General features: G+C 39.1%; 2 protein-coding genes across 11 annotated transcripts in view; both read right to left on the bottom strand.

Moving 5' to 3' along the window:
• Nucleotide 1: 1 nt before the first annotated feature.
• LOC132256305 (SH2 domain-containing protein 4A-like) lies at nt 2-7,737 on the bottom strand. The gene is made up of 4 exons (XM_059752643.1): nt 7,136-7,737; nt 1,700-2,468; nt 856-1,116; nt 2-783 (listed from the first exon to the last, which is right to left on the bottom strand). The coding sequence occupies exons 2-4, from the start codon at nt 2,451-2,453 to the stop codon at nt 488-490; spliced, it is 1,311 nt and encodes a 436-aa protein (XP_059608626.1). The 5' UTR covers nt 2,454-2,468; nt 7,136-7,737; the 3' UTR covers nt 2-487.
• A 4,880-nt stretch (nt 7,738-12,617) lies between these two features.
• Nucleotides 12,618-24,610, bottom strand: part of LOC132256273 (solute carrier family 12 member 4) — a 63,331-nt gene continuing 51,338 nt past the window's right edge. For 9 of the 10 annotated variants that reach the window (XM_059752591.1, XM_059752594.1, XM_059752595.1 and 6 more), the window contains 15 exons: nt 24,272-24,354; nt 24,103-24,205; nt 23,147-23,252; nt 22,901-23,030; nt 22,017-22,357; nt 21,250-21,406; nt 20,639-21,151; nt 18,436-18,798; nt 17,970-18,375; nt 17,796-17,903; nt 17,420-17,473; nt 16,027-16,164; nt 15,745-15,953; nt 15,531-15,670; nt 12,618-15,160 (listed from right to left, as the gene is read on the bottom strand). In XM_059752591.1, the coding sequence (XP_059608574.1) occupies nt 15,069-15,160; nt 15,531-15,670; nt 15,745-15,953; nt 16,027-16,164; nt 17,420-17,473; nt 17,796-17,903; nt 17,970-18,375; nt 18,436-18,798; nt 20,639-21,151; nt 21,250-21,406; nt 22,017-22,357; nt 22,901-23,030; nt 23,147-23,252; nt 24,103-24,205; nt 24,272-24,354 (2,943 nt within the window). In that variant the 3' untranslated portion in view covers nt 12,618-15,068. The remainder of the gene's footprint in view (nt 15,161-15,530; nt 15,671-15,744; nt 15,954-16,026; nt 16,165-17,419; nt 17,474-17,795; nt 17,904-17,969; nt 18,376-18,435; nt 18,799-20,638; nt 21,152-21,249; nt 21,407-22,016; nt 22,358-22,900; nt 23,031-23,146; nt 23,253-24,102; nt 24,206-24,271; nt 24,355-24,610) is intronic. The other variant, XM_059752597.1, reaches the window with a different exon arrangement.

Here is a 24,610-nt window from a genome sequence, read left to right as displayed (position 1 = left end):
CAAATTATCATTTATTGACTCTTAAGCACCAATTTTCAGCAAACATCTTTTTATGATTGTCCCTTAATTTGTGTGTAAATACAAATGACTTCTCTAAAAACACAATTATTGGAATCACAATTTTTACAAAATTTCTTTCGAAAAAAATAACATCTCTTGACTTTCAGGCTACGAAGATTTTTAGAAAATGATATTATAAAGACTTAAAGTAGGAAATTAATTTAGCGTGTCATCTATACATTAACTCAGTGAATATAATGAAGTTTCTTTCTTCTCTAAGATTTAAAGAGTAACTTAATCCATTGACTAATGAAAAGTTTATCATGCATTGTTGTATTGAGTAACCTTGTTCATGCTTTTATCAAATGGAATTCAAAGATTTAACTCTGAAAAAAGTAAGGTAATTACAAAACTTAAATGACGCTTCAGCAAGTATTTCGCATAATAATGAAGAATCAACATCTATCACATTGAAACACATCTGACTTCAGTTCTCCAGGTGCGTGTCGCCGGGACAGGGCAGGCGCAGCCTCTCCTGGCCCAGCACTGTGATGGGGATCATCTGGTGGAAGCGGATCAGGTCGTTGAGACTGTCGTGGGCCAGCTGATTGGCACCCAGGAACTGATAACGGCCGTTGGACGCGTCCACCAAGTAGTGCTTGCAGCGATCTGTGTCCCGATAGGAAATGGCGTATCCCCAGACCTTCTCGGACACCCGGACTAGAAAGGATCCCGCCGGCTGGGGTGCCAGCAAGTGCTCAGCCTCGCTTCTCGAGAGGAAGCCTGAAAGAGCCAGTGAGATTGCGAATGTTAGAGAAATCTCTTAATTTAAGATGCGTCACTTAAGAAACCCACCGTGAAACCACGTTAGCGGTCGATCGTGATCGTCCATTCCGGCTCCTTTGGGCACCTCCTCGTCGCGATACCACTTCAAGACGGCCTCATGATTGGCAGGACGAGACTCCAGGTTGTTCAGCTTCGTGTCTGGCGTGGAATCATCGCTGTTCTGACCCTCAGTTTCCTCAATTTGATCACAGCTCAGAGACATTCGATGCACTTCGCGAGCCTTTCGCGCAATTTCCCGCCTCTTGATTTCCGCCTGCTTCGCCTTTCGCTCTGGAGTGGACAAAAATAAGAAGGATTGTTAGTTACAAAAGCCAGACAGTTCAATGATTCACTCGGCGACACGCTCCCTCAAACAATGTCGAGCGAGCGAGACTGGCGAAAGAAGCAACGCAAAAGAAGGGACAGAGAATTTATTCCTGCGTCGGCAGAATATGCTCAAAACTCGACATTATTTTCTTGATAAGAACAACGCACTAACGGAAGTGGGAATTTGTGCCTCATATGATATGAAATTCTTAATTTATTAAAGCTCACAAGTTGCAAGACTTCACTTCCGGCACCTCTGTTTGTTTTGCCGTAATGCGGAGGTCACACTTGCTTCTCATTGTGTAACACTGCACATTATGGGCGTTTAGTTGGTTGTTTAAGAGGCAAGACTTTGTTGCAACACTCACAGAGAGGTGTCTTACAATTTTGTCAGGTGTGAAAGAAGCATGGCGAATGCAATTTCATCCCCTAAAAGCTCCAATTTCAAGTACATTTTTCCAATTCCTGACGTGAGTTTTGCTTGTGCACTTATTCACATTGGGAGAATTCAAGCTTATCAATAATATGGTAATAAGAGTGTCATTACCTTGCTCCTTCCACAGCTCCTCTTCCTTCCTGGCCGCCTCTTCAGCCTCTCGCTCAGCGTCCTGCTGCTTCTGTTGCATCCCGCGCAGGATCTCACAAGTCCTCTCGCCGATGAGGCGCTGCTCCCAGAGCGCCACTCGCGCAGCCACTTTCTGCGTCGCCTTGCTGTTCAGCGAGATCTCCTGCAGCACATCCCTCTTCTTGTCCCCAGCATTGCTGTTGATGTTGAAGTTCGCTGTTGACGGCTTGTGCGGCTTCGCGGGCGGGGCGGGGTTGTTCTGGCTGTTGTTGATCCTCTCTCTCAGTTCGTCCACCGAGCAGTAGATCTCCATGTCCTCAATCTTGGGCATCTCGTCATCCTCGAGTTTGTGACTGATCTGGTCCAATTCCATGATATCCGACAGCTTCACCTCGACGCTCTTCCTCAGTTCTTGCGTCTCCTGCTCAGCCAGTTCCCGGGCACGCAGTTGCGCCTCCTCGGCCAGGATCTCATCGATGGTCTTGTCGTTGGGATGCTCGCCCATCACCCACACCCACGGATCACCGTCCTCGCCCATGAGGAAGGTCACAGTCTTCTTGTGACTGTTTCTGGCGGATTCGCTGCACGACTTGCGGCACTCTTCCTGGTCCCAGGCGCGCCACCGGCGCACCTGCTCCTCCCTCATGATGCAGAAGAGCGTCTGCTTCTCGGTCTCATTGAGACCCTCCAGGAGCTCAGGCTCCACGCGCATGTCTTGCAGAATCTGCTGCAGCATCTTTGCTGGGGATATCTGAGGAGGAAGGGAAGAGCATCGAGTGAGTTTAGCGAACTTTGCGTTAATTTATGTCCCAAACAATCAATTTATCATATTAATGTATATTCTCCCGCTTATTGTACATTATACAAATTCATCAAACCTTTTACGCTGGAAGGCAGAAAACCGCAAAAGTGCAAATGCCTCGAGCTGAGACACAACAAAAGGAAAAACATATGCGGGCTTTAGACATTCTTATATAATTAATTCATCCATATCAGTCGTTTTCATCTCACAATTACAGGCGTGAATCATGTTCCGCGCTTATGAAGGCGTCTTCTTGGAACGCATTTTACAATTGATTCGAATGACCGTAGTTTTGTATTTGTTCGGGAGTTCAACGTGCCACTTCCTTCCGTGTGTCTTCGGCACTTCAAGCCAAATGATAGGCTAATCGAGTTCGATTGGAGTCCCAAAAAATTGCGGATGACTCGCTTAGCGAATCACTGCGCAGTTGAATAAGCAATCGCGTCTCTTTGTGCTATGAAACTGCGATCTAAATGGCTCATTGTTGGCACAGCAATGATCATAATTGCATAGATAGTCACACAAAGAAGTCAATACGTTTGTAAATAATGTAAAACTCTGTTTAGTTATGCTCTCTATTGCGCGGCACTTTTTTTCCTGAAGAGTCTCTCTGACTGGATAATGGATTGTTATTAGCAAATTATGCCGATTTTCTATTTATCTTCAGCTGTTCACCTCGATTTTTTTTTCTGTGTGAGCCAAGAGAGCCTCAATTTGGAGGAAAGTTGGCGAAAAATTTGGCGAAATGGCAAAGTACTCAAAAGTGTTTGGGTGGAAACGGTTAAGGATACTTGACACATAATATTAATTAGCTAAACATTTAAAAAGACACAATAGGTAATTAGAGAGCCACGTGGGTGTCATTATAGGTCAAGATTGACCAATAAATGGCCAATTAATGCTCACAACAAGTGGCAATTTTTGCATATTAGCAAAAAAATATATTTGATCTTCAGGCATTAAATTTGCAGATGATTGTGAATATTTATTCACCTCTTTTATATGGTAATGAACTCTCTCACATAATTTCCAAAACAGAGCGTCAAAATTGCACATTCAGTGATTTTCTGACTTGTTATAATACATAAAAATTCTCCAAATAACCTCACGAGTTTGTTAATTATAATCTTAAAAGTGTTCATTACAATTTGAAATCTGCAAAAGAGCAAGGCAAAAATGCGTATATTTATTGTTATAAGTCTTCCTAACTGTGTGAAACTGTTCATTTTCCTACCGAAGAATTAATTCACTGTGCGCACGCTGACTTTTGTTTAAAAAAAAAATACCCATAATTCTATACAAGCAGATTCGCGCCTAAAGTTCATGCGCATTCAGCGGAGGAAAAGAAGGTTGACCGCGAGATTGAGTGATGAAATGACTTTCAGATTGCAAACCTTGGCCAGAGAGACAAAAGAAGCGCCGGATAATTGTCACAGTGGGTTTTTGGGTTGGCGTTCGCGCTCAAATCGCGATCCAGTTGCGACACTTTTCCCACTATTTGACGCCCAGAATCTCGCATATGGCGGAAAGTGTCATGTAAAATACCTCTTTTGTCTCAGCTCACGCGAATGCCAATTAAACTGACTCTGCATTTAATTAAACCACATTTTTTTCAAAGCTCTCACGACGCTAAGTGACAATGTCAAATCCATTGGGAAAGAGTGCGAGTGCCAAAAAGATTTGTCATCACATAGATTCTAAGATAGAATGCGGAATTATTCATGGAATTCTGAATACATCTGAGCAATCAAGCTTAGTTTTATTTTCTTGATCTCAGCCATATTTCTCTTTCAAATGCGGTTAAATGCTAAAGTGAAAGCATTTCAGTAGTTAAATATTCATTGATAAAAGTCTGTTGATTTAAATGCATAAAATTGGCAAAATATATTAATATAACTTGTTATGTAAATATCGTCGAGTTCATCACCTTGTATCTCATCTATACTGTGTTCTTTAGTTGTGGATTCAAACACAAGAGTGATTTTTCTGCACAAATTCTGTGCATAAAAAGACTTCTTTCGAAGCACAAGCCAATTATTATTCTAGTCTGAAGTGCAAATACAATGATAGCTGAAGAAGCCAACGATACACAGTGATTTTACATTAAACATCAATAAAATTGTAATCAATTGTGGCCCTGTTTATGTTGTACATTGCAAACTGTTTAGAAAAATTAACGCATTTTGCCGAGCTTTTCAATTACAATTTCCTCAAATCAATTGTATAGGAAATGTAGTGCGAATTCCTGCCCTTTCCGTTCAGCACTCACAAAAATCGATAATTATTAAGCAAATTATCGAGCAAAACCTCTTCTCTGTCGGTTTCGAAGGGAAATGCATGTTAAATTTTGCGTACGCGGGGAAAAGTGGTAATGAATTAGTGCATCTCCGTCCGAAATGCGTGCCTGCAAATATTCAGCGTTTCAGTGAAACGCACGTCGTTTTTCTTTCCTCAAACAATAAATAAAGATTTATTAGCCACACCAACGCATTGCTGTTGAAGTATTTAGAAAATACTTCAGCACTTTTTTTTTGGTGAAATGAGGTTCCTGCTGGTCGTTTTTACTCAATTTCTTTTGCATTGTTTTTTTTTCTTCTTCTGTGCACCGAGAATGAATGTTTGTCTTTTGGTTTGCTGCTGAGCAAAAAGAGTAAATGTTACGGCTCTCTTGTGAATAATGTTTTACTAATTGGTTGGGATGTTAGAAAGTTTGATTATCATATAAAGTTGTAGTTGATGATTCTTCGGTAAAAAGTGATTTTGCATTGATCACCAAGAGTGGTTTGCTTCAGATAAAGATGAGTGTTTTGGGGTAAACATTTTGGCAAAGTGAGTGGTTTTATCGCTGAGCAGATGTTGTAAATTTTAAGTGAAATTCATGGGGAAATATCGATTAAACTGATGGTGTATTATGTGTTGAGTCTTTCAAGAAGGCCCAGAAGAAGAAGAAAAAAGAGCCGAATAATGCTCACTGTTGGAAGCGAACAATATATGCATGGTTGTATCAATTGTTTCTTTTAAAATAAAATGTTAGTAACAGTCACTGAATGAGAAAATAAACTTTTTATTTCTTTAACATTAAAATTTTCAATGAGGAAAAGACTCTTCGTGCTCATTAAAGGTGAAATATTTTAGTCCATGTTACCGGTTTTGTGTTGCGCGCGCACTCTTTGCTTTAAAACAGCTTAACTGTTTGCAAGCAAGCACCACGAAAATCAGGAAAAATTCACATAATACCGTATGGTTTTAATTATGTACAATTTTCCCTCCTTCGCAGCGCATCATGCATTTTTTGGGCGTGAAATAGTCAAAGAGCATGAGAAGAAATTACAGCTTTCAGGGTCTTCCGTCGAATTGAATTCTCAATATAAGAGATACATATATAATCATTAGGAAATCGTATTAAATAATTTTTCAACAATTTTCCCGTCCACGTGAGTGAATCATTGAGTGGCCAGTGATGCGAATTTCTGTCCTCTTCCAAGAAATCCACGATGATTTCGCAGAATTCACTGCCAGTGTGACAAAATTATCGATCTATGCCTTGAGTTTTCTAACAAAGTGTGGCCAAATTGCACGAAAATCGATCTTGAAACCGGATTAAATCCACTTGCGACACCGAAAAGCGTGAAATCTCAGATGAAATATCAAGATAGAGCAATTATTTAAGTGCATTCAGAGGTATATGAATATACATTTTTAAAGTTCATTTTGCAATCCCTGAGAAGCGTTACAAGCCGGTTTTCCTGATAAACCACATATTTGCAGTCTCTCTGTCGCATTTATTCGCCTGAATAAGTGTGACCCTGAATGTGTATCAAACCAAAACAATTTTATCTGAATTATCTCGGCTTCGTGTGTAATTCAAGCCAGCTTGTCTCAAATATTTGTGTGGTTGAAATTATATTTTTCCTTCAATATCACAACCAGAGGAATTGCGATAAGAGTGTTTGATCATTGATTGAGAATGATAACGCCGTTTCTGGGCGTAAGGAGAGGATTATCGTGGCTATTTTGAGTTGGAAAAATCATTCTAAATAAAGCCTAGCCTGCAGAGGAAGTCAGTGTGGTAACGAGAACCGTGTCAAGTGGCTGCATCGCTTGCAATTGAGATCAAGTATGGAGTGTGCAATATAATAATAATAACAATAAATTACCTGAGGCTAATCTCTTAAGTACTTGCTGAAGTCTTGTTTTAGGAAAGAGTCTTGACAACGACACAACGCATGTTTCCGTTCTTTTTTGTTGTTGGCAAAAGTCAAGCAAAACAGTCAACTTGAGGTGCTGAGAATATTTCTCAGCATTCTCGAGGCATGACTGAGTGTAGTTGCCATCCGAGTTGATTTTGAGCACCTTTAATCATACTGATTACCCGACCAAACATTGCTGCGAGCTCAAGAGTATCAGCAAATTGATGTGCGTAACGACAAAGCTCGGCAATCTTCCGATAAACAAACACACAGTCTTGCAAAGCTCTGCCTTATACGGCCTCACAGACGCTCGACGGAGATTTCCGTTGAGGCAAAAGTGACTCATACTTTGGGCAGAGTTGCTGGAGAAAAGAAATGCCTCGCGGCCATATGAATTGAGTGAACATTGCAGCGATATATACTCACTTATGGGAATCTCACTCGAGAGGGTTTTTATCTCTGAGCGTCTGGAACTGCGAAGGGCTCTTCTTGGAGAGATGCGAAGATACACGGATACGAATGTTTCAAGCCACTTTCAGCCAATGTTTTATGACATTTTTCAGCTCACTTTTTTTGTGTCTGCCGCCTTTTGAGGTCACACAATTGAATTTCTTCACTTCACAATTCACAAGATCTCTTTTATCTCACTTGCCTCTCCTCTCCCTCTCTCTCTTTGCTTCGATCTCCAGTAAGACGAAAAAAAATGTACTTCACGTATGAACAGATGAGAAACTTGTAGTGATATTTAGTGTTGTATTTTTGCGAAAAGATACAAAATCTCTGGCACTCAAAAGTCGTCTTTTCACCTTAGACAATCCACAGAAGATATATAAAACTTCTTCTGCTGCAGAGAAAGAGAGACAGAAACTGATATAGTCCAGATAATGTGGAACACTGAGAGTGGAGATCGTGCTTCTTGTTATCCACTCAAGGCGCAAGTCGACTTCCAACTGCCTCGGCTACACTTTCAGCCGACTGACTGCACCGTTTACCCGCCACAAAGAAGTCAAGTCAATGAATGTATGAATGGAATTGGGTTTGGCTTAGTCGACGCCACAGTGTGTGTGTTGGAGACCCGTCGAGTGAGTTTATCTCATGCCCAAGCCATGCTCTGAGGCGCACAAGAAGATGTGGAAACGATCGCGGAGACACTCAATATTTTTCCCCAACAAACACTGACGCACACACTTGAAGTCCAGAGCAATTTTCCAATTTCTCAGCGACAAACTGGAAACACGTGGACTTCCTCATTTCAATCATATGCGCCTCAAAATTCATCGGCAAATTTCAGATGTGCGAAATGGAAATTTTCACAAGTGGATGACTGATAAAATACCGTGAAGCCCGATAGTCATAATCTTGCCCATACCTTCAATTATCACCTGTAGAGTGGCTTTCGCAATGTGGGTCTTAAACAAAGCGACTGAAGGGAGATTAAATGGGTCAGTGAGTGCGCGGTTTCTCACTTTGGACGCAATTTTGGGAGAAAGAAAGACGTCATTGTTGGTAGAGTTGGAAACCGGTCTTTTCTCGATGCTGTTCTCAAATTTTTATTAAAAGACTTTTCACTTTGCATCAACTTATTCAAGTCTTTTTGTGGGATTAAAGCTCTTAGCCACTGTAAATTACCACACTTGGATAACTTATGCTATAATATATTAACATACGATTGTTGGGAGAATATTCAGAGGCTCCGCCCACTCGAAAATCCCGCCTTCTTATCAGACAAACTAATCCAATTGAACAGAAAAGTCTTTTAATTCCTGTAAAAAATTATTACTTGCACACGTTTCCTTTGACCATGTCTTTAAAGCCATCCGCTAATCATCAAACTTATTCCTCAACCTCTTTCAAATAATTTAACGACTTCTGGCCGGAATCACATGATTGTCAAACAAGTTCCAAAAACAATGTGGAAAAAATGCGGAAAGGTCATGAAATCAGGAAATGGCCACAAAAAATCTGTTACTGGTTAAACGAGGCGAATAAGTGCTTGGCAAAGAAGCCAATGATTTTCTCATTTCTTCAGTTTGGGAGCGAAAAGTGCGATATTTCGAAAAGTGGCTTGCGAAATCCTCTTACGAAGGCCCAACCCAGTCTTTGTCATCGATCATCATCCAGAATTGAAAATGTGAGAGATTTGCCAAGTCGTGAAATACTTGTGAAGTGAATATTCCTCAGAACACGCTTTGCCTCTCTCTGCAATTTTCAACACTTCACCACAATTGACCTTAACAATTTGTGTGCGGGGAGTGAGAAAAAGGCGCCTTTGCTTGTGTGCATATGTATTTAGATGTGGTATTTTTTTTTCTTACAGTAAATATTTACAAATTTCTGCACAAAGAAATTCACCAGAGAAGAATTCTCACATGCTCTCCAGAGAGAGTCTTCTCTCTTCCCAGAAAACCGACCACTTTTTGGAGCACATTTGCAGTGTCACTTGGAGCAAAAAGTCCATGATTTTTGACAAGGAATTTGACTTGATAATCTTCATGAAGGTTTTGCAGATGGGTTTTAATGAAGAAATCCCCGAAAGTCTGTGATTAATTTGTGTGGAATGAAATTCCTTCGATTCACACTGGCAAATATTGATTCACAAGATTGCTTTCCGATAACACAGTAATCTCCGTGAAGAAATTTCATGAGGAAAAACTCTTTCTTATCACCAGAACACACAGCAAGAACTCATAAAATGATAAAACGTGCATTTGTGGTCGTCAATTTTGTTTGGGCACAAATGAGATGTTATCACACATGAGCATTTGTTTAGCAATTTACAAGTTTTCAAACACATTTTTTTTGTCACACTTCGCATGTGACCAATATTTGTACAATATTTCAGTTATCAGCGTTGGAAAAATTCAAGACAAATTGAGGGTTTATTAATTAAAAAGAAAGCCTCACACATTAAATCCATTTGGAGCCAGACTACACAATGCCTTTGGCATCATTCATTTGCTAAAGAGATGTCTTTCAAATGGAAATTTCAACTATAATCTTAAGTGATTTTATGCCATATTTGATTTATCATAGCTCCCCATTTTTTTTTATTGCACATGAATTGAAATGATCGCGTTGGAAAAATTGCCTTTCTTTTAATGTCTCTTGGGTTTCCATAATTCAGCGAAGAAGAAAAAAAAGACATAATAATTCCATCTGAAATTGCCTTTCTGTCGATCATTTGACAATTATTTGGTGCATGAAATTGATCTTTTATTCCGCAGAAAAAGTCAGTTTTGCCCATGTTGCAATAAAAAAACCACCAAATTTGTGGTTGTAAATAAAGTGTTTTTGGCGTTGATTGGAAATTTCACTTCTTGAGAAATCACACACCAAAAAGCCGTCGCCCTCGCGCACTCTGTCTTCCATCAAAGTCACAACATCTGACAGCATTGCCCATGTTAATCATCATCTAAGTAGAATTTTTAGAATCTCCGGGGAGACAGAAAACAAGCCTCCAGTGAGTTGCATTGTGGAGTTCATAAAACCATTCACGCTAAAGAGTGAGACATTCTATTTATAAAAGAGCATTTTACAATCAGGGGAAGATAAATGTGTGCGCACAGAGACGATAAGTACACCAAATAAATACGAACTTTTGGACGCGTTTCGTGGCCTCTGGCGAGGAACTTTGGTGACTCCGCGCCCTGATCATGTTAATCAAAATATTTAAAATTCCCAGAGAAAATGGAAAACATTATGGAATCCGGAAAACACGGTTTTCCTCACTTTACCGCTTTACTCATGCGTAATAGCGAAGTGTACAATTCGGTTGTATTTCGTACTTCATGAAAATTCCATGAATCATGCGGAGTTTTATTTGTATTATTATTTTTTTTGACTGAATCCACCCAAGAATGATTTTGCTAAATGTCGGAAAACAATATTGTCTTTGTAAATTGAATGGGAAGTATAATATAATGAGTCTCTGGACATTGTCTGAGACAGACCAATAAATATAGTAATAAATATCAATGCGTCTATTGTGAAGAATGAGTTCTCAACTTTGAGGTGTGGCGGGTTTTTGAGGGGACCTCAATTTGAATGCGAGAAATTGTTGTCTTGCAGAGGCTAAACTGCATTATAATAATGAACGTGATTTGACTGATCAAATTCATCAATCGCTCTTATTTCACGAAGTTAATTAGTTACTTTGTGTTGTATGAATTGAATATATGTTTTATACAGTACATGAAATGATAGATCAATTGACGTGGTAAGTGTTTACGATGTAAGACAATAACACAAATTGTGCCTTTGGCAAATACAAAGAGCGTAACACATATGCATGTTTCTCGGGATTATGAACGTGAAATTCGTGTGAAACAAAATGGAAAAGCATATGCTGCACAGAGCATGGTTTTAGCCACAACTAAAAACCTGTCAATATTAGAAACATAACAAAATATCAATCCTTAAAGCCTAAGACAAAACTGAAGATTGATCTTGAATTGTTGCGAGTTTATTCTGTGTGTGTATTTGAAGGGCAATGAAAGAAACTCGTTATAATTTATTTAATTACTTGTCTTTATTATAACATTTACTATAATTTCTTCAATAAATTTTCTCATATGATAATAGTACATTTTCATCATCCTCTCTTTAGATATATAATATGTTACGATTTTAACATTGTGTTACAAGGGTTTTTTTTTCTTTCTGTTCAATCATTTTTTTTTGTATTGAATGCGTTTCACATGTTTGTCTTTGTGAAATTTGTAGGTTTACAGTAAAGTTAATCGTTACGGAGATTTCTCAAAGGTACATTAGAAAAGAAGATGAGTGATTATTGTTTAATTTCTCAATTGTTATGTACCACTTATGGCATAAAATTTCTTCCTGCACTTGAACATTTCTAATAACCGAATGCTTTTTATTCTCATGAAATTAATACATTTTGCATCTATTATGGTCAATTCATTCTAATTCCATTTAGAAATTCACGGTGGACACAACAACCAGAAAAGTGTAAAAATAAGTTATCTATTGTTGTTAACTGTCTACAAAAACTATATGTTACAACGTTCATTATAACAAATGTCAACAAACTCAAATGATGCTCAACGCTTCTATAATATAGTTTTGTTAATTTTTGTATTTTTAAAATACTGATTACACGTCTCTTTTGATTCTTTGATTTTATCATATCCATTTTTTTTTAAATTATCCTCTACACATTAGTCATTTTCAATAAGAAAAAAACATTAGTCTTTTTGGCAACTTTTCATCTTATGATTGTTTTTTTTTGGTTTTCTTCCACAAAATAACACAATAAATTTTTTTTTCAATTTTACCTGGTGGCAAATCAATAAATGTTCATTTCTTTCTGAATACCGATGTGGAGATGCTTGAAAAATACTTGTTCAGTGTGTCGCAGCTGGAAATACTTTGAATATTCTTCTTTCTACACTTGTTATCATGAATTCAAGTACAAAGACCACTTAAACGGTAAATGAATGTGATTCCTTACTAGTTGAATAGAAAATAATGCTCTAATTGCGGTGGTGAATTAAAATTAAGGTTGTAATTTGTTAACTTTACATTACATTTAAGTAAATTTTGCTTCTCTGCTGATCGTAAAGATGGAAAAAATTCTTCTCTTAGTAAGCTGTTACCTTAATTCAATGTGTCTCAAGTTTGTCGCATGTTGTGTCGTTAAACCTAATGAGAGGTTGACACTTTTGACAATCCTTTCATCTGTTACTCTTCAAAATTGTATCATTTTTCTTGCTTTCCTAATATATTTCCTAATTTTTTTGTGTATATTGTATTTAATTTTTTTTTCTAACTCACTTTTCATTTTCATTATATTATCGAATAACTTTTGTCATTGGTTTTCTTTTGTCTACACACATTTAAATTACTTTTTTTCTGTTCACTAGTCATTTTATTTTGTATTACATATTTCTTTTTTTTTCTTTATTAAACTGTATTTTTTACTTTATATAGGCAAGATCTATTAAATGTCTTAGAGTTAAGTTATGACTGGGACATTTTTTCCATAGAAAAGAACTGAACGATTTATGAAGATCTTGACACAAAGATGGATTTTCCGTTAAGTAAAAAATCTTCCGCTAGATTAATTATGTCTGAAAACACCATTGAAATGACAGTTGATTGTGTTGGGAAATTAAATGAACTCTCAAATGCTACGGGATTGAATTTGACGAAGAGATGAAACAAAAGTCCATCATATTTTTTTTCTCTCTCTATTTTCAAGTTTTCCAAAAGAGTTTTTTCACTCGTTCTATAATCTAATAGTATTGCTTGAGAATTGTTCGGTTTTGTGATCTAATTTTTTTTATTTTTTGTCTTTTCCACTTAATTGTCGGAAAGTCGCCCATGAAGAAATCTCGAAATTAGTGCTCTTCAGATATCCTAACACTCTTTCGCAGACACAGCAAAAGTTGGTTTTTTGTCATAAGTTTTGAGACACACCCGGCGGGTAAGTTTAAGTTTTTCTCTTCTTTAATCCTAATATTCTTCACTCGCAATTTATTTTACGACTATTTTGTTAAAATCTGTATTTTTTTTTCTACCTATAGAGAATTACAAGAAATGTTCTCGTTACAATTCAAAGAATACGTTTTCTTTTTTTCTGTGGATATTTTCCGTTGAAATATCCATTTTTTTTGTATTTTTGGAAAATACCTTTTTTTGGTTTAACCGTTTCACATACCATTCTTGATCTCTTTCCACTATCAATTTCTCGTTTTTTAACCCTAATTTTTATGCCTAAATCATTTCCAATTTTATTATATTTCCAATTGTTTCTCCTATAGTAAACTTTTTTCTATCTTGAAGTTCTTTTTTATTAATCATTTCCTATAGTTTGATTATATTATAGAGACTTTGCAGCGGTATTTCACTTCTTCATCATACTAATTCTAACCATATTAGTTCGACTCTGTCGCATTTCCCTTTCCATTTTTTAATGTTTTATATTTGATTCACAGTAAATGAGCTGTTTTTACTTTTACCTTAAACACTTTGTCTCATAAATTTACACTTACTTCGCAACTTTTTTTTTGACTTTTGACTTTTAATACTTTTTTTTTCTTGGAAAACAAAAGAAAGAATTCAGAAATATATTTTCTATTCGACGAAAACAAGATTAAAAGTAAAATGCCGAGAATATTGCTAAAGAATTTCATTTTGAATAATGTCTTTATTTTACAGTTTGGTCGCTTTAGCAATTTTAGAGGAAAAGAAAAATCAAAATACCGAATTTCGTTTCCGCAAGTAGCAAAACATTTCATTTAAGGCACACACATAAATTTTTTCTAGTCTGTTCTAAAAAAATTTTTCATATAAATGAACACAATGAGAAAGAAACATTAAAATAATGAAATACTTTAGCCAAATTCCCAGCGCCAAATTTCAAAGGGAAATAGAAAATATATTGGAAAAAAGTACGAAAAAGGACAGTCTTATTAAAATATACACGATCTTTGAAATTTTCTCAATTGTAATTGATTTGAAAATTTTGCAATCTCTAGGCCAAAAATTCACTTACACTTATTAATTGTTTTCCATAATTTTCAAAAGTCGCTCATGCAATGATTATTTAATAATTTCTCCTTAATCCTATTTACAATTTATGGCAGTTTAGTTCGTCTAAGAAGAACAAACATACAAACAGTAGAAATAAAGTCGTTAAGAAAAAATTGTTCTTGCTTAATGTCTCTTAAAAATTATAAATGGTTCACCATTTCTGTTCCTGTCTCAAGTTTTCAAGCTGCATCTTTAAAAAATATTCCCATTATCTTGGATAATAGTTTCTCTCTCTCTCTACAATTTACTAATAGACCTCATCGAAAATATATTCCTCAAAATAATCTCTTTATAGAATTTTAAATTCTCACTTCAACAGGAATTCTCTAACGTGCTCTAGACTGGCGGAAAAGTATAATAACAAAGTGATTTTTAACACTTCAAGTAGCTTTTATATATCATCTATATATATTCTTACTCTTTTTTCACCACAAATCAATTAAAAATTCCCTCTTTCCACCTTCTTTGTTCTCAACAAAATCGCTTAAATTCTGTGAGTCACTAAAAAACACTTTTGATTGAAATTGATTTCTTCAATATTTTTTTTTCTTAGCTAAAAATACTCTCATCGCCACTATAAAGGTTTCACTTTACTCCTCTCTCTTTTTGTATTTTACTGTTTCATATTTGTCTTTGGTAAGGATAAGAACTTGTGTAGCTAATCACTTTTCCACGTGAATGTGAATTTCTTTTGCTAATTTTAAGTAAAATCTAGAATTGAATTTATTTCATAATGATAAACACGACATTCAAATTTTTTCTCCACTATTTCTTTTTTTTATCTTGTCTCTCTCACTAATTATGCTTAAGAGTAGATTGTGATGACTTCTCGGCCACCACCACGAACCATCAGCACTCTCTCGAGGCCTTCAGTAAGCACTTCCAAGAACTCCATATCTGCAAAGGACACGCATACATTTACCAATGCATTATTAATGCTCGCGTGAAACTTGAGCAGACGCTGATGAGGATAATCTTCTGGGTCAAATAAAGTGTTTACTTTGTGGATACTAAACGAAACGGACATTAAAGAAAATGCACGAAGACCTTCCTTCATGATCACACAGAGAATGACTGGAAAATAAATGTTCAATTGCGTGAAGTGTTGAATGACTCAACATTTGCACTGTTTTGTTCACATTTGTTGGTGACACAACATTAAGATTTACGATACTCCGCGCAATATTTGCAGTTAATTTCAACATGACCGAATTGGAAGCAATTGCAGCAATCAGAATTATCAGTACAATGTGTTCTTTCTACTTACAATTGCTCTCTCGCTCGATGCGAGTATCCTTTGGAGGACCAGGTAGATTCAAGATAACCAATTGAGCATCATGCGATTTATTGACGATGACTTCGTTCAATTTCACAGCCGTGTGCATCCTTCGCACGTTTCCTTCGTCTCTGCAGGATAAAAAATCACACACACACAATGAGTTCCAGCGGATAAACGCCTGAAAGTCATCAGCGTCACTTACGGTTTAATACTGGGCTTTGATTTCTCAGGTGACTTCTGGTCATGTGATGCCTTCTCGTCTGCTCCGGAGGTCGTGTCATCGTCGTCGTCCTTCTTTATGCTATTCGCCGGAGACGACGCAGATTTCGTGGCGGACGCGCCACTTGATTTATCACCACCCTTCTCATTCTCCTCCGTGGACTCCTTTGTGTCCTGCTCCTTCTCCGAATCCTATGGAGGGCATGCGAAGAAGGAGAATATATATTTTAGGACTTTATGATGCGAAAAGTGGGCCAAAACTCACATCATCGTGATGATCCTCATTGTGGTCGCTCTCATTGAAGATATCGTCACTCTTGTGCTCAGTTGAATCAGCAAAGCGCACTTTCGTCGCCGACTTCACCTGATCATGCGGATGATGATGGTCCACAATGGCTTGCACCTGAAAAACGGAGTCATGCCCATCAAGTTCATAGAAACGCCCGCTTCGCCGCCACACGCAACGTGGTAGAGTAAAAAAATACAACAGAGAAGTAAATAAAAAGCTAAAAGCTTCTGGGTTTTAGAAGATGGTCCTAAATTTTTGTTTTAGTTGTGTTTAATTTATTTGGAGGCTTTTTTGGAAATCTTTTTTTTTTGGTTCTTTAATTTGCTTCTTTTTATCTTTTGCGCTATAAGTGTGTAATGATCCTAGAGGTAAAACTCAAAAGGTAAAAGCTCTTGCAGAGTATGTTGATTGCAAATGGACATCACATGCTGTAAATTGAGTATGACAAGTACTGAGCGGGGCGTTTTTGCAAGTAAAACAACAGCGAGAAAGGAAAATAGCTTGTCCATCTGAGTACAAACATGCAAATACTCATCCACAGTATTTATGCATGATGTATGATATGGGTGAAATCAACATACAGAATGACTGACAGCGATAAATGATTGTATGCATGTTGAGGATGATAAAACTGCTCTCGTGATAAAATTCTATTTTCCCATTCATTCATTTGTGGTGAATTTATGAGTCGTTTCGCGCCCATAAATAATCACAGAATGGACGAATTCAAATATTAGCTACACGAGCTTTAAACTACACGAAAGCTCCACTTTTTTCCATTACAGTGAGACTTGCATTTAAAGAAGCTCTAGAAGTACGAGAAGATGATCAAAGGGTTATCGAGGAACATCTTTAAAAACTGACATAATAAAGATTTTCGCGAGTATTTTTATAAAATTTATATAATTGTCTACATAACAAATATTTGACAAGAAAATCTGTCTAAGTTCGAAAACCTAATTCACTGGTTTATTTTTTATAACTAATAAAAGCCTGAAATATTTGAAATATGAGTTAAATTTACTTCTTATGTGAAAACATGCCTTTTCAATCATTCTCCTAAGATCAATTGAAAAAATAATAATAATTCACAATGAAAGAGCACAGAATGAAAGTATGTGAATGACTTCAATGAGGTGCTGATCGAAACCACGGCAAAATGACGGAAAGAAGATTTAGAAAAATCACTATCTAGAGTTGATTCTAAAAAGGGAAAAATCAAGAGAATGCGTCATAAAATTGATCTTGATCATAGACAAAAGGGTGAAAAAATCTTTGCACAAAATTGAAAATAAAAAACTTTGTAAAGGAAGGTGTGAAAATAAAACGGGGTTAGGCAGTCTAGCCGGTTTGTTGGTGTGTGCTTTACCAGAGGCAATTTATCCTCGCCGGTGCTTTCGCTGAAATCCACCAAAGATTGTACCTTCACCGTTCAAAGTGGGGGGAAATTAAGAAAATTTGAGTGTTTGCTCTGTTCTTCTCAATGACAGAATTACAATTAGAAATACAACAGCATAAATATCTTACACAGGAATAAATAATAAAATTGTTTTGCTCTTGAATTTCTACAAAAAAGCTGTAGAAGATTCTTCATCATCGTCATGAGTGAAGATGTGACATTTTTCTTCTTTTTTTGCATTGTCTTCACGTGACGACAATTCTTCTTTTCTTTTTTGTTACATTTCACAACATCAGACAAAATGTACATATTTTGAAGGATGGATAGAATGTGAAACATCACTCACCACGCCAAGGGATTCTTTCTTGTTCAAGCGCAACTCGCGCAACATTTGGTTCCGCTGCTCCATCATCAGGGTCCTCTCGTATGTGTACGCAGAGATGTCACTGTCCATCTGCAATGCGCAAACACTCGTGAAAGAGCCTCTTCAGCTGCACACGCCGCTCGAGGGGCCACTCACCATCTCGACCACTTCCACTTCCGCCTCTATGCGCAAGTGATAGAGGAACATCTTGAGGTCCTTCTTCAGCTGAATGGAGTTGTCCTCCATCTGTGCTACAGTGAAGATCCTCAATTTGCAGTTACGCCACGTGCGGTGCTGCTTGAGCAGGAAGGGCAGCAGCATCAACAGGCCGCCATCGTGGACAATCCACCAGATGTCGATGTTGCCGTAGATCTTCTCAGTGGACTCGGGGAAGAAGTTGATGCCCTTCGGCACGAGCAGCGCCATCTTGGCGTTGGACGCCACGCGGACGGTCTGCAGGAAGCCCTGCCACGTGCGCGCGTCCTCACTCTGGCGCCAACTGTACGGCCAGCCCAGGATCACCGTGTTGGGCTTCATCCCGCCCAGGCCGATGGTCTGGACACTGCAACGAACGGACAAGGGTGACCGGCTATTTCGTGATGAGACAAATTATGTGGCTTACATGTGACAGAGTCCATCGACGGTGTTCTTGGCTATCAGGACGTCGCAGAATCCCTTCACCTTCTCCTCCTCCATGATCTTCTTGAGGCTCTGCTTGGCTGCCGTGGCTTCGCCGCTGTTCTTCGTGAAGTCGCCAGGCATCACGGACACACAAATGGCCAGGCCCTTGCCTGCCTTCAGCTGCGACGCAAAGGACAGCAGCTTCCTGTACTTGGGCGTGAGTTCGGTAGTCAGCTTGGCCAGAATGAGAATCTGCGGGCGCCAGTTCTTCGTGTGCGGCTCGCCCTCTTCCAGGCGCAGCATCGCATAGCGCGCATTCGTGAGGGACATTCCGCGGATGCCGTCGCCCCACTCCTTCTCGGCGCTGCGGAGGAAAACATTCCCACATTTAATCTCCCGATGAAGTCAAGCATGGTCAATTTCTCATTATCCGCACATTTCTGTTTGAATAAACGCGCGCGCTTCTGGATGGGAAATTGGATATGAATTTCCATGGCAATTCCAGAAGTATCGAAAATATTTGTGGAGTATAAAATTCAATTAAAATGCATGGAATTGCTCAAATCCTGCCTTTATCTTCCAAATACATATAATGCTGGAGAACACATAAATTTATAGATTGAATTGTCTTTAAGCACATTGAAATTGCAATTCAATTGAATCAGCGCACAAGTTTTTTTCCTGGAATTTGTGAGTAAAATTGCATTTTTGCTGGAATTTGTGCTACAATATCTGAATTTTATGAATAATATTCCACAACTGAGAGTGATTATAAAAGTTTTCGTGAAGCTTTTGTCATTCTCTAAGCCCAAGATTTTCTCACTAGAGATTATCTTTGTTTTTCCTCGCCTAATCACTAAATCTTCCACCGCCTGTAATATGGATATTGGAATGCTGGAAGCATATTTGCTAAATGTAATAATAGCGACTGACGAGGGAAGCCAATGATTGTCTGGATTCTCATTAATCACGTCGTCTCTGGGCTTGTTTTAAACTTAAAGTGCTTTATTATTCCGCGCTCTCCCGACATTTTTTCCGTCCCTCGTCCAGAAAAGCCACCCTCAAAAAGCCCAACCAACTTTTTCTGCGCTCTCATTAAAGTAAATTATTAATTTGCCCACACTCTAGCTCATGGCTTTGCACAGTACACAAATTTTATGCATGAAACATCAAGTTCATGGAATATTCACGCGAGTGATGGGCATGATTTTTCATTGGGGAGCGCCGCACTGCTCGGGTAATCAAAAGAGTTTTCCTCCACAAGTCCCTCGAGTGTGACAATATTTGTACGTCGAGTGTGGGAACTTAAGAGGGGAAACGAAACCAGAACATCTACTATTCATGGGTCTCTCAATGTGCCATCCTTGTGTGCACCTGACAGAGAAATCGTCTGAATTTTTAACAGATTTTCAGTTGCCAACAATCGCTTATTGATCAAAAATACGTAGCGAAATGCACACAATTCAAAGTTCAAATCGAGCATCACCACACACATACCCAAGTTCGAATAACGAAGAGATAATTTATCTATAAGAAACTTTTCTAAGAATTGTTGTGACACAGCCTGAAAATTTCCTGGAACTGCTGATCAGGACGCCAAGAATTGTTTTTCCACTTCATCCTCCGCTTTTTGTCTTTGAAACACATCGCATTGTGTCATGTTAAGCTGAAGTATTTTCGTGATGTTGTATTAAAGTTTTTCATCACATTGGCTTTTGCGGGTTAATTAAGGAAGATTAGCAGGTTGATGTATTAAATAGAGAAGCAGAGCTTATTATGGTTTATTTTGCTGAAATTCATTTTCCTTTCCAGGAAAATTGGTAAGTCCTATTTGAAGATTTTTGTTCAGTCATCTATTTTATCTATTGTCAATTTCAGTCATCTATTGACTCATAATTTACTGTCGAAAATTAGGGATTCTCTCCCTTTCTGCTCTCTTTCGTCTTTAGTTTGACTTTCTGTTCAGAAAGAAAATGCAGAAAGTATGGAGAAATCTAAAAATGTGCCCGGGAAACTGCTGGAAAATATAATTCCTTTTGGCTCAAGTGGAAGTTTAGCAGTAAATTTGATTCATTTGACTTACGAAGTGATTCTGACACTGAGAAACCGCAATCGCTTAAGTGAGACAAATAGCTTTTCTTGGCACAAGAGCCTTCGAAAGTTCTGCGCTGTGGCGAAGAGAGTGTCTCCGCCTTGGTACTCACCCTCTGTACTCGATGTACTTGTAGATGAGCACGGCCATGCCCATGGCGATGAGGGCGAAGTACCACGACGTCATGAACATGACGGAGATGCAGAGGAAGAGCCCGATGAAGGACAGCGACCAGTGGTAGTACTTGAAGCGCGGCCGCCAGTTGGGCGTCCGCAGGATGGTCTGGAGGAAGCAGGCCAAGTTGACGAAGCCGTAGCACATGAGGAAGAACATGGAGAGCAGCGGTGCCAGATAGTCGACGTTGCCCAGCAGAATGCCGCACTGGCAGATGCAGACGGTGAGAATGAGGGCACGGGTGGGTTCGCCGCGACTCGACGACACGGAGAACGGCGCCAGGAAGGGGATGATGCTGTCGCGGGCGATGGCCTGCAGCAATCGCGGCGCGCCCGTGAGACTCTGCAGACCAGCACCGAGGGTGGACAGGAAGGAGCCGATGAGGATGACCCACTGGTTGGGCCACGCCATGTTCGCCACCACCAACTTTCCACCTATTGACTGCCCGAATCTGGCACGCGGAAGAGAGAGAGAGAGAGAGTCGCGGATTAGTGAATTCGGTCGCGATAGCGCACATTCATCACAGCCATTGTCGCCGGGAATACTGACTTGTCGCGCAGCAGGAGATTATCCACCGTTCCGGCGAACAAAAGGACACACGACAGATAGACGATGCTGGTCGTCAGGATGGCACAAATTGTTCCGATGGGAATGCTCTTTTGGGCATCGGCCAAATCGCCAGATCGATTTGATCCGGCCATTATACCTGAGAAAGGAAGCGAGCATGAGTGAAAATTGCATGTTGAATGGCTTTATAATTTGTCCCAATTGTGGCTCATCGGGTGTGATGAAAAGGGTTTGAGGTTTGCAAATAGGTAAACACCCACAATATTTATTATCAAATATATGGCAAAAATATTTGTAGTGCTTAAACATGATGAAAATTAAATTTTGCAAATATTTAGCTATTTATGACATCCCTCTTAGGGCTTCATTATGTTCCTCGCAAACCCTGTGAAAATGAGTACAGTAGTGGCAGAATAAATAGCATCACGAAACTTGCACGGAGAAAATTTTTATGGTGTCACTGTGAAAATTGTCATCTTGAAGCTCTTGAAGTGTGAAAGTTAGAAATTTTTCAACTTATAGTAACTGAAAGTGTATTTTATGCTATATTTTACGACACTGAGCAATATATTTCGCTATTGTTCCAAAACCCTTTATAGCACTCCTGATCCTCTTCCTCACATCATTAAGCATAATATTTACCGCATGGTCACGGATCTCACCGTAAACCACACGCCTTTATGGGGGCGAATTTTACGACACCGCCTGACTGCTCGGGATAAGGAGGCGGCGCCAAGGGAGACACTCACCAGTGACGGACGGAAAGAAGATGCCGATTAGAATGGTGAACGAAGTCGTGATGTCTGCGTAGACTTGATTGAAAGACGGCTTTCCGAGCTGCTCCACATCGCCAGGATTGTGCCCATAGGTGATGTATTGCCCCTCCTCGAGGAACGACGGCAGGATGTTCTCGAAGAACACACCACTGGCCAGTCCTCGGATGCCACGCACGATTGATATATTGTGACTCAAGAAGTACGGATCGCACGGTTGCTCAGCACAGAAGAGATTCCACAGCTGCCCACCTTCTTCCTGCGTACAATTCTCAACGGCAATATCCTTCAGCAGACGCTTGCCCAAGACGCACATGCTGCAGGCGAGAGAGAAATATCATGACAGTTTTTGTGAAAGATTACACCCACATCTATCAGAGTGTGTCTCTCTTTGTGCGGCCTGGTGATTACTCTGCGGGTCGCAGAGTCACCACGACATTCCACTAAAATCTTCCTATTTCCGAGAGAAAATCAAGCCAAATTGTGTATTGCAGCACTTTTGGCTGTTATTTATCCCCTATTTTTTCGCTATCTTTCACCAAAAAAAATCACGATGAATCAGAAATTTTATAGATTTCCAGGAAAAGTCTGACATAAGAAAGGATTCTTTCGACTCTGCTTTATCGCTGATGAATCTTGCAGGAATTTTTCAATGGGCACTCAAAGCACAATAGGACTCTAGTGGGATGTCGCTGCAGAGCCACACTGTTGACACAGAGAGACAAAGAGTGGAAGGATGAGCAAGGTGTAAAGGTGTTATGAATAAATCGGCAACAATAAACAAAAGGACGGTGAGATCTGGACGGTGCAGACGTGAGAGTGTGTATAAAATTAAATTCCTATTGCCTATGTTGCCCTACTGTAGCTTGTCGTTGCCATGGATGTTGTCAAAGATGCCCGCGTAGACGGCAATTATGGAGAAGATGACACAGGCCAGAGCCACTGATGCGAATTTATTTACAAACTTCACTCCGATGAACACGATTGTACCTAAAAGAGAGAGAGAGAGAGAGAGTGTGAGAAAAAAAGGATAGAGATTTCGAGAGGATTTACATTGACACTCTTGAGAAAAATCCCATCCTCGTAATCACTATTGAATTACTCACCCATGATAAGCAGGAGAAATGTGCCGTACACCCGGAAATTATTGTACATCGCCGAGGCGTCCTTTGTGAAATCACCGAAGATTGATAGCCACGGAGCCATGTAGGTCTGTTCATGGGGATAAAGAGGGCCGTGGGTAAATTGGAGTATTTCTTCATTGATTGCGTCTTGTCATACATCCTAGCCGACCGAGCACAATTGCCTCAACGCACCCTCCGGGATATTTGGTCAAGTTCATGTTATGAGTCCCCGAGAAATGCCATAACAGTAAAAGGCAATAGTGCCGAGGCGATAGCAACAATTTAGTCCACACAAAGTCCATTTCAGTGGGTCTTATTGTTCCGAAAAGCGATAAGAAAGGGAGAAAAGCATGCTTGCAGGACCTTAACAGCCTTGCCTTCTCAATATTTCTGCAGTTTGGATTCCCAGAAGCTTGCAATCACCTAAGAGAACTTACTCTATTTCACAAATTTCAACATCAAATCATTGAAACATTATCAAAAATTTAAGAAAACCTCGGAAGATGTATTAAGAAATTCGCAAAAGAGCTCTTAAAAATCTTAAAAGTTTACAACGTTCGTTGATTTCTATGCTCACTCAACAGAAACTCACTAACAATAAAGTTTGTGGTGTGTTTATTTCCCTGGCAACAATTGTTGTAGGCATTTTCAAATCAAGGCTGGGTGTTTTGGATTGATGGACGGTTTCGGCGAACCCTTTTTATACTCAGATAATGACTTTATAAGAAGCGTGTTTTCTGCATAGACTCACATCCCTTTTCATAACAATTGCGAGCATCAAAAGCTCATATCTTTCACGTTATTCGTGGAAAAGGTTGCTCACAACTTATTCTCATAACATATATAATACAAGGTGGAATGTTTCCTGATGATTATCATATTTCCCACCCATGCAAACACTCTCCTCCACGTGCAGAGAGCGTCTTGAGGCAACTCACCAGAACAATTTCCACCGCGCCCACGATGTACATGGCAGCTGCTAGCGTTGTTCCCGTGTAAAACAGCATCCCGACGGCGCCACCGAATTCTGGGCCCAGTGACCTGCGTGGGTGAAATTCATTCCATCATTTTGCGCTACGTTTTTGCTGTACGCTTTTTTATCCCTACCGTGAGATCATGAAATAACTGCCACCAGCCGGTACGACACCATTTGTCGCAATTGCAGACATCGAAATTGCTGTCAACATAGTCTGCAAAAGAGACAAAGTTATCCGAAAATGCGACCAGAGGCTTAATTTGGCAGTGGCCGAGAGGGAGATAATGTGGCCAGAGGTGGTGTACAGTTCAGCAGATGTATTAGAATGTGAATTTGAATATATTAAATAGTTTAATCATAGAAATCTATTCATTAAAATAGAAATTCTTGTATTTCAAATGCAATTTTTCCGAATTGCAATAAAATTGCGCATTTAAACTAAGTAAAAATCCCAATTCTGGAAGCTGAGT

Source organism: Phlebotomus argentipes, unplaced genomic scaffold, assembly GCF_947086385.1.
Source record: "Phlebotomus argentipes unplaced genomic scaffold, Phlebotomus argentipes genome assembly contig_5, whole genome shotgun sequence".
Taxonomy (NCBI): Eukaryota; Metazoa; Arthropoda; class Insecta; order Diptera; family Psychodidae; genus Phlebotomus; species Phlebotomus argentipes.
This window is presented reverse-complemented; position numbering and strand designations above follow the sequence as displayed.